Genomic DNA, 18,326 nt, shown 5'->3' with positions numbered 1-18,326 from the left:
AGTTGGTGGTGGATACTCATGGCAGTCACTCCGATACTTTGGAACAATAAAGAGAAAATAACAGATTAATTTGAACTTTAATAATATAGGAGAATAGCGTCTCTTTGCCTTTATAATTTATTGCCTTTTATACCGTAAAAAAGTTGAAATAAATATGGCATTTTCTAATAATCTGGCGGTGATACGGCCGGTTGCTCGATAAGGCATATCGCCAATTAATAGATTGGTAATCTCGTGATTATAGGGATACACTAGGCTGCACTCATTAACGGTAACTTAGCGCCGAGACTTTCCCTGTTGAGGGGAGGGCGAGTCTTGATGATGATCCGGACGTTAAGATGTCTGTATCTTCCTTCCTCGGGATGGACCGTACTTCTTACTTATCAAATTCTTACCACGTGACCCAATATTATAGTGATATCTCATGACTTACCTTGAGCAGTTGTTATGTAATATCAGAAGTCCCCTGCGGGTCTTTGATTTTTCAGATTCAGAAGAGATAGCTGTTATCGAGGTTCGGGGAATGTGGCCCCTTGAGATTGGTTTTTTGTTGCTCACGTTATTTCGTCTATTCAGCCTCTCAATGAAAACTGCAACGCTTATCATGCCGCATTTAAAGTCTTCTGTTAAAAAGCCCTTCATCTTTTCCAAGTGCTATTTTTGCTTTTTTCTACAACCCTTTGTTTTCAGAGAAACTTGCTCATAACTTCTTTTCCGTTTTTTGTTTCTTACTGACTTATTCTCCTTATGCTAATTTCGTTTTCCTTTTTTTTTTTAAATATGAACAAGAACACTTCTCCTTCTCCTAGCGAGTGTTCTTCCTCTAGCTCCTTCTCTAATAGCCCCATCTGAGCACCGGCCCCTTATCGTCCGCTGAGGGAGGCTCTAGAAAATGAGGGTGGCTTAATTATTGAGACCACATCTATCTTCTTGGAGTGCAATGTAGACCGTTTATATGATACTTATCAAATTCCTCGAGAGGCTTTTCGGGTCTTGGCTCCTTCTCCACGCATTCATGTTAATGACTTGATTCCTGCTAGAGGATCCTAGTAGCTTTTCGGTTCGTATGCCTCAACAATCACATAGAACTGAGTGTAGCGTTTTTCTTCCAGTTATACTAGATGGGTACCTGTAAAAACGAAGAGTTTTGGTATTTCAGTAGTCGAAAGTACTTAACCATTTTTTACCAAATGTCATCCTCCTTAAAGCGGCAAAAAAATAAATTTTTTGTCCTCCGTCACCGAATGTTGGAGGGTTTTAGGCGTCTTCAAACAAACTGGCATTATTGGGCGGAACTGAAGAAAGATGGGTTCATCTGAGAAGAGTGGAGGATGAAGCTTTAGCTTTTCTCTTAATGATGGCTAAATTCCTAAAGAAAATAGACATCATCCAAGCGATGAGAAATGATATTTTGTTTTGGCAGAGCCATCTGTAAGCAAACCAATCTCGGGGTCCTTACTCGCTCGTCCTTCCCAATCTTGGTAAAGGCGCTTCCCTGGCTCAGGATTAGAGTACTTCTCTTTCTATATTTTTTATTTTTTTGAATTGCCTTTCTTAATTACTTTTCCTTTTTTAAATATATAATTGGGTCGAGCAAATTTGCTGAGACAGTACGTGTTGCTCACAAAGACAAGACTGTTGCTGGAGTTGCTAGTCCCCCTACTAAACGTGCTCTCCCCACAGAAGAGGTAATCATCCCTCCTCTGTAACGACCCGAAAATCGGACCGCTACCGGCGCTAGGATCCAGATCGGCTTAAGGCCGCCGGGACCCGTAGCAAGCCTGACATGCAACCTGTAAACCTGTATAATCCCATACATGATCAACAACATATATAAAAATTAAAACTTTTCTTTCCATATACATCAACCAAACTCAACCTGCATAAACATTAACATAACATTGATCCCTCTGTGGGATCTCATCAGTGCCCCCAATGGGTGACATAACATATGCTGAGTTGGTTTACATAAACATCAAGAAAGTCTCTAAGATCATGGATTAAAAGGGATACAACAATCTATGGTCAAGCACATCTCTAACATCCATAAACATCATTACATAACTATACTGTACTTTTACATTACATCATACTACGATTTGTCATGTCCACATTCTATCTATTACACAACAAACTTTACTCTAACCGACCTCCTCTTCTATCCTGTATCTGCAAGCCTGGGGGGTAAAAGGGAGAGGGGTGAGCTAAAAGCCCAGTGAGTTGAACTATAAAACATATTAACACTATGCTCCAATGAGATGCATCATAACACAGACAATTCACATAAGGGTTGGGTGAACTTGTCACCAATTAGTCCAAGCTAACTCTGTGCCAGGCCGTAGCATGGGGTCCTGGTCTTCCTGTCATAACATACATTACTTACCATTTCCCAGGGCCTCCTCTGGGCTCCTGGTCTTCGAGTCCCATAACCGTGCCAGGCCGTAGAATGGGGTCCTGGTCTTTCCTTACTCTGTGCCAGGCCGTAGAATGGGGTCCTGGTCTTCCTGTCATGGACTAATTGGGTCATCCAATATTCACCCACATCAACAACAATCGATGCAATGCGGCATATTCGTGAAAACTATTGCAATCATCCTATTGCATAATCATGATGCATGAAACATGATAAAACATTTAATTTCTCAATTTAAAAGATTAAGTTTAGTTCCACTCACTTCTGGTTGACTCTGACAACACCGAAGCAGCTGAACTCACTGCTGGGGTCCTCGGTTCCTTGGGTCCGAACCTACACAGGTGGACTCAAATGAGGGACCAAACATACCTGAACATAACTATAAACTACTTCCCAAAAACCCCCTAAAACATCATGAATCAACCAAAGAAAAACATGCAAAGGAGGCCTGGACAGGGCACTTTCGGCGGCAGGTTCGGCGGCCGAAAGTCCCTCCAGAGCCGAAATTCAGGCAGGTTCGGCGGCACCTTCGGCGGCCGAAACTCCCAGACAGAGACGAAACTCATGCATGTTCGGCGGCACTTTCAGCCGCCGAAACTGCCAGACAGAGACGAAAGTCTCCTTTCGGGGGCAAGCTTCAGCAGCCGAAAGGCTGCTTCCCCAGCCATGTTTGGCGGCCTAAAGTCCTTCGGCTGCCGAACCTGGTTTCTGCCAAAGGGCAGAAACTTGGCTCCCCTTGCACATTTCGCCTCTAAACCTTACAAACATGCATCAAACCTATTCTACAACACACAAACACAAGCATACATGTTCCTAGGGGTCTCAAACCATCATAAACCCCATCTACAACACATCAAGCATCCACATTGTTCAAGAATACACATTTATACCCATAAACATAACCATAACCTAAACATGCATTCTAACCCATAGATCTACTTAAAACTTACTTTAACATGAAATGAGCTTAAGATCGGCTCTTACCTCTTGAAGATCGAGAGAGAGACGACCTAAACTCGAAGTTGGGAGAGATTGGGTTCTTGAACCTCCAAGCTCCAAAACTTTGCTCAAAAGCTTAAATCTTCAAAACCAAGTTAAAACAAATGAAAATCTTGAAAGATTTAGAGGAAGAACATCAAAAATGGGTGAGGGACGGCGGAGAGCTCACCTTGGCCGAAAATGGGGAAAAGCTCGCCCGTTTTCGGCTAAGGGACCCTTTTATAGTGGCTGGCCAGACCACGTTCGGGGGCCGAATGTGCCTCCGCATGCATGCCATGTTCGGCGGCCGAACATGAGGTTCGGCGGCCGAACCTGGACTTCCCTCACTTATGCTTTCGGGGGCCTAAAGCACACCCGCAACGCATGCATGTTCGGCGGCCGAACTTGAGGTTCGGCGGCCGAACTTGAGTTTTCCTCAAATGCTATTTTCATGCAAAAACTCATTTTCTTTCATGCTTAAAACATAAAACACATTAAAACATTTTATGAAAACATGGTTTTACCCTTCTAGAGGCTTCCGACATCCGAGATTCCACCGGACGGTAGGAATTCCGATACCGGAGTCTAGCCGGGTATTACATCCTCCCCCGTCTTCTCCTTCAGTAGAAGAGTCGGTCCACCTACATCCTAAGTCTTCTACCCTTGGCAATTCTATCCCTGCCCCTGTAACAGCCCGGAAACCGGTACCCTCTTTGTAACGGCCCAAACTGCTCGGCACTAGGATCCAGATCGGCTTAAGGCCGCCTAGACCCGTAGTAAGCCTGCTATGAACTCTGTGTATCTGTTAAAATCCCATACATGATCCGACTGGACTATAACTGTTACAACTTGTCTGTAACACAACCAGACTTAACCTGTAAAACACTCTCTGGAGGTCCAATCATATGAACCAAAAGCTCAGACATACTAGTCTGAACTACCCCTCAGGGGCTAACCAGCGACGCTCTACCAAGTAACCTCCATGCACTATGCGCACTGCAGCATAGAACCCACTCTGTAAGGGTCAGCATATCATAAGTTAACTTGGTTACCATAGAGTCACAGGAATCAAACCTGGTCTTCTCTAGTGGTCTACTCTGTGGATCACAGGAATCAAACCTGGTCTTTCCTCTGTATCTACTATATGTCACTGGGTTTTCGAAACACAACATATAGTCAGTCTGGTCTGACTCATTTCTCATCAAGAAACTTAAAACAGGATACATGCATATACTCAAGGGATCAACATACACTACTATAGGCAAAAGCACATTCTTAGCTCATAAGCACACTGACTTATTACATCACTTGACAAATCTTTCTTTATATTTACATCATGTCCACACTATGCTATTACACATGCAATACTGCAATCGACACTCTGCTGCTTCTCACTTCCCAGCTACTTTGTACCTGCAACACTGGGGTTAGGGGAAAGGGATGAGCTTCTAAAGCCCAGTGAGTAGAAACACTGAAAAACAGTTCATTCATACGCATTTACTATGAAAATGTATCACAACTCAAGCATCTCAATATATCTTGGATTAGACATGACCCCAAAACTCCCTTGACGGGCTATTGAAGTCGCCTTGGTCCAATCCCCACTAAGGTAGACATGACCCCAAAAATACCCTCTGTCACCACTGACCTGACACAATGACAGGAGCCGAAGCTTAGGCTATTGGAGTCGCCTGGGTCCACCTAATCTCTGATCACATAATATGCAATGCAACAACTTCGTGATTCTAATGCAAATCACCCTAATATAAATCATAGCATCCATGATGCATGAACTATGCTCATACAGTCTGTATCTTTTACTAAAATTAAGTTTAGTTCTACTCACCTCTGCTCCTCTGGCAGAACTGTACTGACTCTGTAACTTCTATCTCTGATGACCTCCTCGATCTCTCGGGTCCAATCCTACACAAATGGACTCGAATGAGGTGTCAACTATACTCAGAATCACTCTTAAACAATCCCCTATAAACCCCTCTGAACCTCTGAAAACCATCACATAAAGCATGCAAAAGAAGGCTGGACAGGACACTTTCGGCGGCAGGTTCGGCGGCCGAATGTCCTGAACAGAGCCGAAACTCACATACTTTCGGCGGCCGAATCTCCTCTTTCGGCGGCCGAACCCTTTCGGGGGCATGGTTCGGGGGCCAAACCACACTCCAGAGACGAAAGTCTCCTACCTTCGGCGGCACCTTCGGCGGCCGAACCTCCCCTCCAGAGACGAAAGTCCAATCCTTCGGGGGCAGGATTAGGCAGCCGAAACCACCTCCTCAACACGTTCGGCGGCCGAATCCTCTTTCGGCGGCCGAAGCTGGGTTCTCCAGTTAGGCAGAACCTTGCTCACCTCATACTCAACTTCCCCCAAACCTCACTCAACATGCATCTCAACACACATATCAAGCATATACTCAAAGATATGCACAAAGGGGTCCAAAACTAGCCTATAACCCCAAAAACAACTCAAACAACATACAAAGGCACAAAGGGTCCCTAAACCCTCACATGCACAACTCATGCAAAAACTCATGCATAACTCCCTTCTCCCTCCATAAAACTTGCTTAAAACATCAGAAAACATAAGGATCAACACATACCTCTTGAAGAACAAAGGCTGGTGTGATCCCAAACTTGAAGATATGGAGATCCAAGCTCCAAAAGTCTCCAAGCTCCACCTCCTTGCTCCAAGCTCACCACTCTTGAATTCAAGGAGAAAACTCATGAAAACCTTAAAAGATTTGAAGAGAAACCATGAAATCAACCCAAGGAAAGCATGAACTCACCTTAGCCCAAAAAGAGAGAGAAACCTCCTCTTTTTCCAGAGCAAGGAGCCCTTTATAGGTGGTCAACCGCCCCTCCTTCGGCAGCCTAACCTGCATGCGAAACCATGCAACGTTCGGCGGCCTAACTTGGAGTTCGGAAGCCAAACCTAAGGCACTTTCGGCGGCCGAACATTACCTTCGGCGGCCGAACCTGCATTTTGCCTCCTTAGTCTTTTCTCTTCAAAACTCATAGCCTTTCTAACATAAAACCTTTAAACCACTTACAACCATCTTAAAACCTTTTGTTTTACCCTTAGGGAAGGCTCCGACAACCTCGAATTCCACCGGACGGTAAGAATTCCGATGTCTGAACGAGCCGGGTATTACAGCCCCAGCTTCTGAGCTTCCTCTTGATATCCCACCTCCTCTATGCTTGCTCCTGCGAGCGTTAGGGTTGAACCTTCCTGGCCTTCGAGTATCCAGCGACTGGCTTTGGTGCTAACCCGGGCACCCTCACTCCTTGATGATCCCATTCTAGGCATCTTGCTAATCAAAAGTGCCCTGAGGCCCGCAGACTGTCGTCTCTTGAATGAGCTCGAGACCAACAAGCTTTTTGATAACTCCATACATTCTGCACTAGAGGGTGCCTCTACTCCTATGTGGCCAAGGAGCGACACAAAGTCTTGAGGCAGGAGTTTGGCGCAAACAAAACGGACAGGAGGCTCTTGGCTGAGGAATATTCAAGGTTGAAGTTTCGGGTTAATGAAGTTGAGGGTACCATGAAGGAGACCCTCTTCAAGCCGACCTGGATGAGATCATCGCTTCCAAGTTGGGCCTTAAGAATCAGGAAAAATCTGCCGAGGATCAGGTGGCCCTATTCGGACGCCAAGTATTTTAGCTACAGGCTCAAGCTAAAGGGGCCCGAGCCGCCTCTACCAGGGTTGCTGAGCTTGAGGTGGAGCTGCAGGAGACAGTGGCCCAGGGTGGAGAGATATTTGTTAAAGGCTAGGATTCAGTAAAGAAGGAGCTAGTAAAGTTGTTTCATTTTTAGGATCTTTCCTGAATAGAAGATATATTTCCTGAAGAAGAAGATGAGGCTGAAAAGGAAGGGGGACATGCTGAGGATACTCCCATCGATCGGATCTCTACACAATATAATATTTACTGATGTAATGGAGATTCGAGAGGAATATGAAAATATCCTTCCTCCTATGTAATCTTTTTTAATGAAAGTATCATTTTACTGAGTGTCTGCATACCCGTGTTCATTTTCAGCCTTCTTTCGATACTTACACAATTTCTTTTTTGTAAAGAATCGTCAAGGGATAACACTTGTCCATAAATAGTGGTGATACATCCTTAAATAATGGGGATAACACCCAGATATGTGGCCTATTATACACTTGCCTTGAGTCTAAGATGTCCTACAGGATTTCTCATGATCTTAAAGCCAGTACTTGCCCTCAACACAGGGCGAGATTTGCCCTGTGTCCCTTTAAGATTACTTTGGATTAGTGGGACCAACACCCGAATGGTTTGATGGAACCTGCCTTGTGACCTGGTGGAACCCGCTTTGTGGCCTTATTTAATATTTTTTTGATCTCTTTCCTTTATGAGGAATGCCATCCCACCGTTCCTATTTACTGAAGAACACAATATGTGAAAATATTTCATTAACTTTATTATCGATAATATTTACAAACATACCGCGAGTAAGGAATCACTCTGTCTTCTAGTTTGACCGACTAATACGATTTTTGGGCGAGTGATCTTCGAATGGTCTTTGAAACTTAGACCTCACCCAACTTACCGTACTAGCAATTACATCTATAATCTGTTTATTTTCCTTGATCATCCCTAGGTCCTTCCGTTATTACATGTATGACTCCTATAGGTTCTCGATCAGGGGTAGTTCCAGAAGTTGTTTTCTCGAGCTCAAGTCTTATTTCATCTCTACCCTTCCTAGTGAATTTTTGAAGAGTGTTATCCCTAATCAACCTTTCGATCTCATTTTTTAGCTGCCGACATTCTTTTGTCGTATGACCGTGATCTTTGTAGAAACGATCATACTTGGTCCTGTCCCATTTCTCTGCTTTCTCGGGGTTGAGCTTAGGCGGCTACCTAATTTTTTTTATCATTTTTCTTGATCCACATCAAAATACAAGTCTGTGAGTCACTCAATGGAGTATAACTCTTATACTTACTTTGGTCCTCCCTCCTTCGAGAGATGGGATAACTCCTATTATCTCTTTCATATCCTCGGCGTTCGGGCTTTTGACTTTGCTTTTGGTTTGTTCTCTTGTCATTCTTTAATGTTTGGACTTTGTCATCCAACCTAATGTACTTTTGAGCTTTGTTTATCAACTGCTCATATGTTGTGGCTGGATTCTTAACTAAGGAATCCATGAATTTAACGTTGTGCATCCTTCTTTTCAATACCTCACACGCTATCTCATGATTTAGTTATTCCACCTATATGGTTTTAGCATTAAACCGTAAGATAAAACTTTTTAAAGACTTGCCCTCTCATTGGCGGATCTTCCGCATGTCAGAGTAAAGTTTTTTATGAGGTATATAAGTTATAAATCTCGATTTAAATAATGTAGCAAACTGTGTAAAATTTTAGATCAAACCTGAGCCCAGATATTGATACCATTTCTGAGCCAAATATGTGAGTATTGATGGAAACACTCAGCATAATACAAAGACATTGACATTCGAAAGCTGCATGGTCGTCCTGAAGATTGCCAAATGGCTTATAGGATATATTGTTATATCATACTTGTCCAAGCTAGGCAGCTTTAACCTAGTTGGTAAAGTTTTCGCTAAAATCTCTTCCTAGAGAGGTGAGGCGCCATCTAGGCTGAAATCTTCCTCCTGCTCGTTTTGGTACTTTTGCACGGCTCGTACTAGCATCCAGTCGATGCTTTTCTGAGCCTCGTCTGATTCATCTTCGAACTCGGCCTATCCTTTAGGCCGCCTTTTGACTGCTTCTATCTGAGCCCTTGGGATGTCTATAAAGACTTTCTCCCTTCTTTCAAGAGTCGTGTATGATGTCTCCTCTCGAGCCTTGTACTGTCTGATAGTAGCTTGCAACTTTGGATGCAATGGAGTATATGCTCATTATTGAAATTTTTAAGATTTGCTTCATTGACCATTGTGGGCGTGTTTTGCCCATTGTCCGGGGCAAAAGAAACAATGACACCTTCATGAGTAGTGATATTAGTAATAGCTCACAAACTTTCGGCCATACTGTAAGCGGTAGGGGAAAAAGGTATTCTTTTATGAGAAAATGATAAGAGACCAGTCGTAATCCAAATGAATAGAGGAGATTCAATGGATTTCCTGGCAACATAATCAAATAATGTTGCAGAGATCAGATTGATGACGTGGCCGGAGTAGAGCTATGCCGTGATGGACTAGACCTACAAGGAAGAGAAAGTGAGGTGGTGGTGGGTAACTATAGTAGCCACTCCGACGCTCAAATCAGACTCTGGAAGAATAGAGAGAAGATAATAGATTGCTTTGAACTTTAATAGTATCAGAGAATAGTGTATTTTTGCCTCTATAATTTCTCTCTTTTTATATTATAAAAAGATGTAGATAAATGTAGTATTTTTCGATAATCGGTGGTGATGTGATCGGCTACTCAATAAAATATATCGTCAACTAATAAGTTAGTAATCCCGTGATTATGGAGATATATTAGGCTGCGCTTATTAACGGTAACTTGGTGTCGAGACTCTCCTTATTGAGAGAAGGTCGAATTTTAATAATGATACGAACGTTAAAATATCTGTATCTTCCTTTCTTATGACAGATCGTACTTCCTACTTATCAGATTTTTGCTACGTGACTTAATTTCACTGTAACAACTTATAACCTTAAGCAGTTATTATATAACATCAATAAAATAAATAATTATTTAAATATAAAATTTCAATATAAGTAATATTTATTAAAAATAATTTAATTAAGCTAATCTTGATAAAAGGTGCGAGCAATTTGTTAGTAAAACTAATATAAAATTTCAATATAAGTAATATTTATTAAAAATAATTTAATTAAGCTAATCTTGATGAAAGGTGCGTAGCAATTTATTAGTAAAACTAAAATTTGAGTATTAGATCATTATCCAATTTAAAATAGGAATTAACTTCAAATTTTTTATATGTATCGGAAGCTTAAATTACCCAAAAAAATAAAATTACTTTTTTATTTATTTTAAGGAAATAGTTTTTTATTCTTGAATATTAATAATTTTGTCCTACCAACTTTATTCTGAGTGACTTTAAATAAATAAATACGCAACACAAGTTAATAATTCGAAAATGTTGAAATTTCTTTAATATATTTTTTGTGGCGGTTATAATACGATAATAATAAATATATACTAAAATTAGTTAATATTATTTTGTTTCATAAATAACATGTAATATTAATATGTAAAATATAACTATTTAGCTACTGAATTTTATAAATTATAATGATTTAATTAGTGAAAATTAAAGTAAATAGTTTAATATTTAAATATTGATAGTTAAACGTTAATTTAAAAAAAATTATACTGCCAATTTAATTTTTTATAAAGATTAAAATTCAGATGATACATTCAAGTCCATTTAATTATATCTTTATTATACATCACATGGATTGCTATACGTAATAAAATGAAATTTCAGAAAAAAAAAATATTTATTATATATCAATGCAACTGCTGTACTGTTTTTATTTTTAATTAATATATACGATGTACTTTGTATTTTAATTAAGAAAAGTCAATATTAATTTAAAAATATTTTAAAAAATAAAATCATATTTAATTTTTTAAAGAATTTATTTGATTTATTTTTTTCAAAATAAATTATTGTGACCGGAGTCTATAAATTGATAAGTCAAATGTTAATATTTAAATTTATCTATAATTTAATTATTTTAGACAATTTTTAATTTAAATATTTCATTTAATAAGTTTATTATTTATTTGTTTACTTACATGCGATTTAGATTTTTTTTTTTTTAAACTGAGATTGAAACTATATGGAATAAAAGTTTATTTTATATAAAGATAATTAAGTCAGAAAATATAAAGAATTTGAGAGCTAAATAATAGAAAATAGCTGGAATTAGTACATTCATTTACAGTCTGCGTTTTCCTTTGTTTTTTTTTTTTTTTTTGAACTGGACTGTCTGCGTTTTCCTAAATTTAAAAAATCAATAATGTCGTGAATATTCTCAACACCACCTAAGGTCAACATGATTGTAATGTGAGTCAGCAATAATAATAAATAAAGTACAGCACATGCATTTGTTAGTAAAGTAAGTCATATGATTTTAATGCAAAGTCCTTTTGCATTTAGAGAAAAAAAAAATAATAAAATAAGTCATATGCATGCAGGGTGGGAGCACTCGATTTAAATTAAAAAAATTAATTAAATTAAATTAATTTAAATTTTTAATTAAATTTTTTATTTATTTTAATTCGATTTATTTAATTTTTAATTTTAAAATTTTTTATTATTTCGGTTCGATTTAATTTTAATAAAAAAAATTAAAAAATTAAAGTAATTAGTGATAATAGTATATTATTTTTAATAATATTGAGAGATTAGATTATATTAAAATTAAAATATTTTAATTAAATTTTAAAATATTAAAAATAAAGTATAAATAATAAAAAAATTTATTAAAAATTTAAATTCAAATCGAATTGAATTAAACTAAATCAGATCAGTTCGATTTGATTTAATTTTTAATCAAAATTAATTTAGTTTAATTTTTATAAATAATAAAATTTTAATTTTTAATTTATTCGATTCAATTTTAAATTGAATCAACTAACCGTTAGGATGATATACACTCCATGATTTTATCACATATTGGACTTATTTTCAGTACTAGACTAAATTTCACTTGATAAAAAAAAATAGTATTATTTTTCTTTTACATAATTAATTTTCAACATAAAATATTATTTTTTTCATAATATCCTCATTCCTAATAGTGTTTCATTTTTATTTCTATGATCTTTAAAATTTTCAAAATAAAAAAATTACGATATGTATTATATTTATATTTATATTTCTTTTGCCAAAAAGATATATATATATATATATATATATATATTAACTTCAAAATGTTCTTTTATTTAGTTATCCAGATTATCACTCTCTTTGGATATTTTATAGGAAGAGAAAGGAAAATATTTTTTTTTGTGTGTGTGTTTAAAAAGAGAAAATAAGTTCATGTTATTTTCTCTTTAATTTGAAAAATAAATAAAAGAAAATAAAATTTATTTTCCTTCCTTACTCAAACAACTGAACATAAAGAATTTTTTTGCATTTTCCACCCATTGTTTTTTCTTTCTTTCCACTTTCTTCCTATTCAAACAGAGACTAACGCTTTGTTTAAATAAAATGTATGACGGGAAGGAAAACAAAATAAGAAAAATATATTTTATTTTCCCTTCTTACATTTAAATATGTGGAAAATAAAAGAAAATAAAAAAGAAAAAGATTTATTTTATTTTAAAAAAAGAATAAATAGCGAAAAATATGTGAGTCTATTGCACTTTTTATTATTAGTATCATTGGCTAAACAGTGTTTACATTTGGTTAAAATATTATTATTTAATTACTGAGAAAATAATTTATAGAAAGATAATATTTTTAATATTCGATTAACCAACAGCTATCCACTGTTACGAGAATTAACGCTACTATAACAGTTAGGAACAAGGCCTTAGAATTTAGAATTCTCGCGCGACGTTTTTGGCGTTTGGATGCGATGATAAAGTCCGTTCCTATTCTTCTCCTTTATTTGTCGAAGCTAAGGATTTCCATCGTTCAAACGCTTCCTGCTGGAGAGCTTGTTCCACCATCACTTATTCTTGTTCTTCCTCCTCGTCCTCAAGGAGCAGTGCTTATATTCCTAAACTCGAGCCATTTAGCCGAACCAGGCTCCAAAGAGCTGTCAAGGAACCGCCGTTGATTGAAAAGTCGGCGAATAAACTCGCCGGTTAGTTTATTTACTTTTATCCGGTCTTTTTCGGTCTTTTTCGATATTATTACGGGCGCGATTGTATGGAAGGTTTATTTGACGAATGATTTTCGATCTATGTGGATTTGCATTTTTTTTTCTATTGTGCTATTTATCGGTGAGATTTAAAATGTTGATGCGATTTTGTGTAGATTATTGTTCGACGCTTGAAGGAGATAATTCTTATACCTGCTGGGGAGCTTATTTTGAGCTGAGAGATTTGGAAGTAAGTTTTGATGAGCTTGACGATAACCGTTATACATGTTCTGGACTTATTAGACACTTCAATTAGTGTTATATAAATTTCAATATAAATATAAATATTTAATCTAATTATCATTAAACAACTTTCGAATGTTACAAATTTAATATTTTCATTGGATATTGAGAAGTCAATAGTATTATCTATTAATAAGATTAAAAAAAAAAATTGAGGTAGCGAGCCAATTGAACTTTTGCTGCATGATATTTTCTTTAGTTGCTAAAGGTCTTTAGCAAGCTTATTTATCTAATTAATTTTCGGACTCCGCAATGAATCACTCAGTGATATATAATGAAGTTATTAGAAGTTTATAATATGTTTGATGATGTTTTTTCTGTAGAAATTACGTAACTCGGTATAAATTTGCTAAGTCACCTTGTTGAATCTTTGCTGCTAGAATTTCTAAGTGGTGTTTGCTTGGAAAAAAAATAGAAAAATTTGTTGGTATGAAGGTCAATTATATAGAGCTAGACTTTCTAACTATTTGATATTGCTAACAGAGAGAATCACCGAAAGAGGATGTAGAGAAGTTAATTCTTCAAGCAGCCGGGGTGAAGTCCTTGATCGGATGTTTGCATGGAATTTCCTCAATGCACAAAGGAAGGAAGAATGGTTTTGGTTTCATGGCACCTATGACTGTGGAGAAAGAAAGAGACAGAACATGTCCCATACCTGATGGATTGCCAAAATCTAAGGAAGAGCTAGAAGAGAAAGAGAGAGCTAGAATGCCAGATTCGCCATATACTAGATTGCTTTGGACTAACCGAAGATTTCCTGCTTGGTATTCTCCTACTCCTGACCATGAAACATATTGATAAATATGCCGCATTTTGTTGAGAACTTTTGTCAAGTTGCCTCTATGTATAGGTGATATAAATAGAAGTGTTGCCGTGTGAGTTCTATGTATAGCTGATATAAATAAAATATAGGTATTTGTAATGGAAAGTTCTTTGTGCTGGAAGTTGTGTTTCCAACATTCAGCATCTATGACCTTTGTGAATATATTTCAACGTTTCAGTTGTTACATGATGAGTTGAACAAATGTATAATAGCTCTCTATAAATATCTTTTTTAATTTTTCTTTTCTGTAAGTTATGAATGTTAATTACTGGGTGCAAATATGTTTTATGGAGCTAGATACTATGCATGAAGCTAAATCAAACCTTGATTGTTAATGCGGGTTCACTGTTTTATAAGCTAAATATTTGAATTCGACTTCTATAACCACCAAGCATCCTGTTGTATGGTTTGAATTCTTTTGTATGTCAGGATTCAAGGGAGTCCTGTCATCTCCACTGACATATTCATCTATTGCACCCTCCTGTTCATTATCCTCCTCCACCACCTCGGGTTAATCTCCACTACCATTCCACTCATCACTGCCGCCTTTTGTATCTCTTCCTCCTGTTGCCATCCTCCCCTCACCACCATGGCTAAGACTATTTCCACCAAACATTGGGCATCTTTAACATTTATATTTCTAAAAAGTTGTATGCACAGTAAAAAAAGCTCCGATCGATGAAATTCCCAACCTGGAAATTTAATGCTGGACATTGGCCTCTATATGTTTATGGAATGAAAGTTCTTGCTTGTTATTTGACTATACACGATACAGATGGCTTCTTTCACTTTCTTTCTCATGTTATAGCATTATTACGAAGGAATTCTATTAAGTGATGTATTAATTTCAGCAGAGATTAGTTTATCTGCTTCAATTTTTACACTAACAAAAAGAACCTGAAATGCATTTTCAATTCTCTGAAACCAGTTTTTTACTGCTGCATAGTGCATTTTGATATATAGTCCCAGCTAGTCCTTCATTTGTTGAAGCATCTGTATCACTCTATCCATGGAAGGCCGATCTTTGAGATTATGTGTTATGCAACTCTGAGCAATTGCAATCATTTCTCTCATACTTTGTTTTACTTCTCCCATTTTTGGGTCACATATACCTGTTAGTCCTCCTCTTTTTCTCTTTTCTATGACATATTCTCCCAAGTTAGTAACAGTAGGTCTCTTTGCAGTAATAAGCTCCAATAGTAAAATTCCAAAGCTGTAAACATCTGACTTGGTTGTAAATCTTTTTGGATAGTTTTGATTGGATGTTAATTCAGGTGCAACTCTGCCAGGATTTCTTCTGATGATGGTTGTCGGAGGTACAAGGTAAGGTGTTTCATAGCCAGAGAGGCATGCAGAGCTGTCTGTCCGAATTAATATATTGCTTGCCTTAACCACCCCACAAACAAGGGTATCGCCTTCTTTTGTAACTTGGGTATGAAGAAAGGCTATTGCCATTGCTGCACAAAGTGCTATACGCTTTCGAACTTCCCAACTCAATGGGGTATATTGAATTCCTTCACTTCCTGAAACAAAGCAACTAATGGCAAGTCAAATTAGATGCAAGAGTCAACAATAAATTGCATAGTTTTAATTCTAGTATCAAGTGTCAATATATATAAGGGAAAATTACAAAAGAGTACTCCGTAATTTCATCAGTTTTCATTTTGGATATATGGTTCAAAATAGTAATTTATAGTATCACACTCTTAACAAATAATGTCAATTTTTAAATTCTATTAGTACGAGATACTACTTTATACAAATTGAACTATTAAAACACATATTCTAAAGTGAAAATGAGTTAAATACCTTTTTATATTTTTTTTCTTTTAATCAACAATCATATTTTGTTTATCACTTCAATCTTTTTTAACGGAGCCTAAAAATTGTTGTTATTTGCTAATGGAGGATACCACAATTTAATATTTTAATGTAAATTAAACGATAGACTTTCAAATGAAAACAAGTGCAACTGCAACATATTTTTTTTTATTCTTTTACTCTATATAAACAACATTCACTTATTCCTACCAAATCCTCATGTGAACCAGCATAATCAATATTTCAAAACTGAAACCAGAGGTTATTCCAAAGAAAGTGACACTCACCATGCAGTAGCTCCTCTAAACTTCCCAGGCACAAATACTCATACACAACAAAGGCTTCTCCACCATACCAAAAACTCACATGCATTGGCAAGAGCCACGTATTACGAATCCCTCCAAGGAAATTGATCCATATCTCAATATCCTCCGGCTTAACCAACCTTTCTCGTATCACTCGAGCTGTAACAATGAATCCGCAATTAAGAACAACCTTGAATAAAGTCCCCAAGGTACCTTCACCCAGCATAACTTTTGGAAGCTGAGCCAGCTCTGATAAATCACAGCTTTTTGGGAAGTCTTCTTGTTCAAATATCAACCTAACAGGGAGCGTCACCTTCACCTCCGGCACCGATACTGGAGTTATGTTGGTTACTCTTCCATCACTGGATTTGGTCCTCCAATTTACAACTTTGGTAAAGAGAAGTTGAATTGCTGCGTAGATGATGCAAAAAAGAGAAAATAAGGCCCGTGGAAGACAGCCTACCCTGTTCATGTCTGGCATAGGCTTGGAAGAATTTCTGTTCTATTCTTAGCAAACACAGATTGTTGACAAGGGAATTTCCATTTTTTTTTCTTTCAGATGTTCCAAGCCAACCCGTGGGTTTTTCCACCCATAATCTCGAAGATATCATCCATTAAATTAAGCACAAAGCTTGCTTATGTGTATGGGTAATTTGCATGGAGACAAGGAGTTTGGTTTTGAATGTCATCCACATGCATAAAAACAAGCAATTTGTATCAATTATTGCCGTCCATTCCTTGGTAAAGGATCAAAATCATCATTAGCTGGGAGTGAATTTCATTTTCTACCTAGTTCTTATGATATTAATATTGTTTCACCCAAAAAAAAAAAAAAAACCTTTATGAGATTTTTTTTGGCAAATGGCCTCTTAGGCCCTTGAAAAATTTGCCAGTTAAATAAAATGATCAATTGTACCCTTTAAATTAATATATAATAACAATTTAAACCCATAAATTTTTTAAAAATAACTATTTAGTCCCAAAAATGGTAACATCGTTAATTCCTCATTTTAATTGAATATTTAAACTCTTAAAAAATAGATCATTAACCACCGAAATCCTTATTAGATAAATAAATTTAATTTTTAAATTTTAATATCTAATTTGTAAATATACTTATTTATTTTTATATTTTTATTAAATAAAAATAATAATTTTATGAAATACATAAAATATTATAGAAATTCATAAATATTTAAATTTAAAATTATTACAAGGTATAAAAGAAGAATTCATTTAAAAAAAATTCAAATTAGCTTTTATGTTTCCTTTAATTAAACACCAATTTTAATATTAACATTTCACTTTAAAATTTATAAGTGTTATTAAAAAATGTAAATATTATTATAATTACAAATACTATTATATATAAAATAAATAATATAAACTATAAAAATAAATTTAAAAATTAATTTATAAGAAACTAATTAATATTTTCTTAATAAAGTTTAACTACAGAAATTATGAAAATATAAAAATTATTAAAGTCATAAAAAATTATAAGATATTTCAGTATTATTTAAATTTCATATTTATTATTATTTTTATTTTTTATTACATATATTATATTATAATAATTATATTTTCTTAAAGACAGTAGAATTTTTTAAAAGATTTTCTAATGGTAAGTTTGATTTTTAGTTTGTGAGAAAATAAAAGAAAAGATATAAATCGTTTTGATTGATGTGAAGAATTTTTTAATTTAATGTTTATTAAATTTCAATTTTTTAAAAACTTTTAAATAATATTTTATTTATTTTATGAATTTTATAAAATTATTCTATTTATTTATAATAATATAAATTAATAGAAATTATTTATATATTAAATTATTCAAATATAATATAAAAATTATTTATTTAAGGACTTAAATAACTATTATGATATTTATT

General features: G+C 35.8%; 2 protein-coding genes across 2 annotated transcripts; one reads left to right on the top strand and one right to left on the bottom strand.

Annotated features, from left to right (window-relative positions):
* The first annotated feature begins 9,275 nt into the window (after positions 1-9,275).
* LOC110602011 (CCG-binding protein 1) lies at positions 9,276-14,549 on the top strand. The gene is made up of 5 exons (XM_021739441.2): positions 9,276-9,442; positions 9,542-9,620; positions 12,921-13,185; positions 13,359-13,432; positions 13,969-14,549. Exons 1-5 carry the CDS (start codon positions 9,276-9,278, stop codon positions 14,281-14,283), a joined length of 900 nt encoding a protein of 299 aa, XP_021595133.1. The 3' UTR covers positions 14,284-14,549.
* A 257-nt stretch (positions 14,550-14,806) lies between these two features.
* LOC110600700 (probable inactive receptor kinase At2g26730) lies at positions 14,807-17,108 on the bottom strand. Its single transcript, XM_021737535.2, has 2 exons — positions 16,417-17,108; positions 14,807-15,831 (listed from the first exon to the last, which is right to left on the bottom strand). Exons 1-2 carry the CDS (start codon positions 16,913-16,915, stop codon positions 15,278-15,280), a joined length of 1,053 nt encoding a protein of 350 aa, XP_021593227.1. The 5' UTR covers positions 16,916-17,108; the 3' UTR covers positions 14,807-15,277.
* Between the last annotated feature and the right edge of the window lie 1,218 nt (positions 17,109-18,326).

Source organism: Manihot esculenta, chromosome 15 (genome assembly GCF_001659605.2).
Source record: "Manihot esculenta cultivar AM560-2 chromosome 15, M.esculenta_v8, whole genome shotgun sequence".
NCBI classification, from domain to species: domain Eukaryota; kingdom Viridiplantae; phylum Streptophyta; class Magnoliopsida; order Malpighiales; family Euphorbiaceae; genus Manihot; species Manihot esculenta.
This window is presented reverse-complemented; position numbering and strand designations above follow the sequence as displayed.

Coding starts and splice junctions, on each gene's coding strand:
- LOC110600700 (XM_021737535.2), bottom strand. CDS start 16,915: ATGCCAGACATGAACAGGGTAGGCTGTCTTCCACGGGCCTTATTTTCT. Junction 15,832..16,416: donor TTTAGAGGAGCTACTGCATG/GTGAGTGTCACT, acceptor GCTTTGTTTCAG/GAAGTGAAGGAATTCAATAT.
- LOC110602011 (XM_021739441.2), top strand. CDS start 9,276: ATGGAGTATATGCTCATTATTGAAATTTTTAAGATTTGCTTCATTGAC. Junction 9,443..9,541: donor GTAAGCGGTAGGGGAAAAAG/GTATTCTTTTAT, acceptor ATAATGTTGCAG/AGATCAGATTGATGACGTGG. Junction 13,186..13,358: donor GTCGGCGAATAAACTCGCCG/GTTAGTTTATTT, acceptor GATTTTGTGTAG/ATTATTGTTCGACGCTTGAA.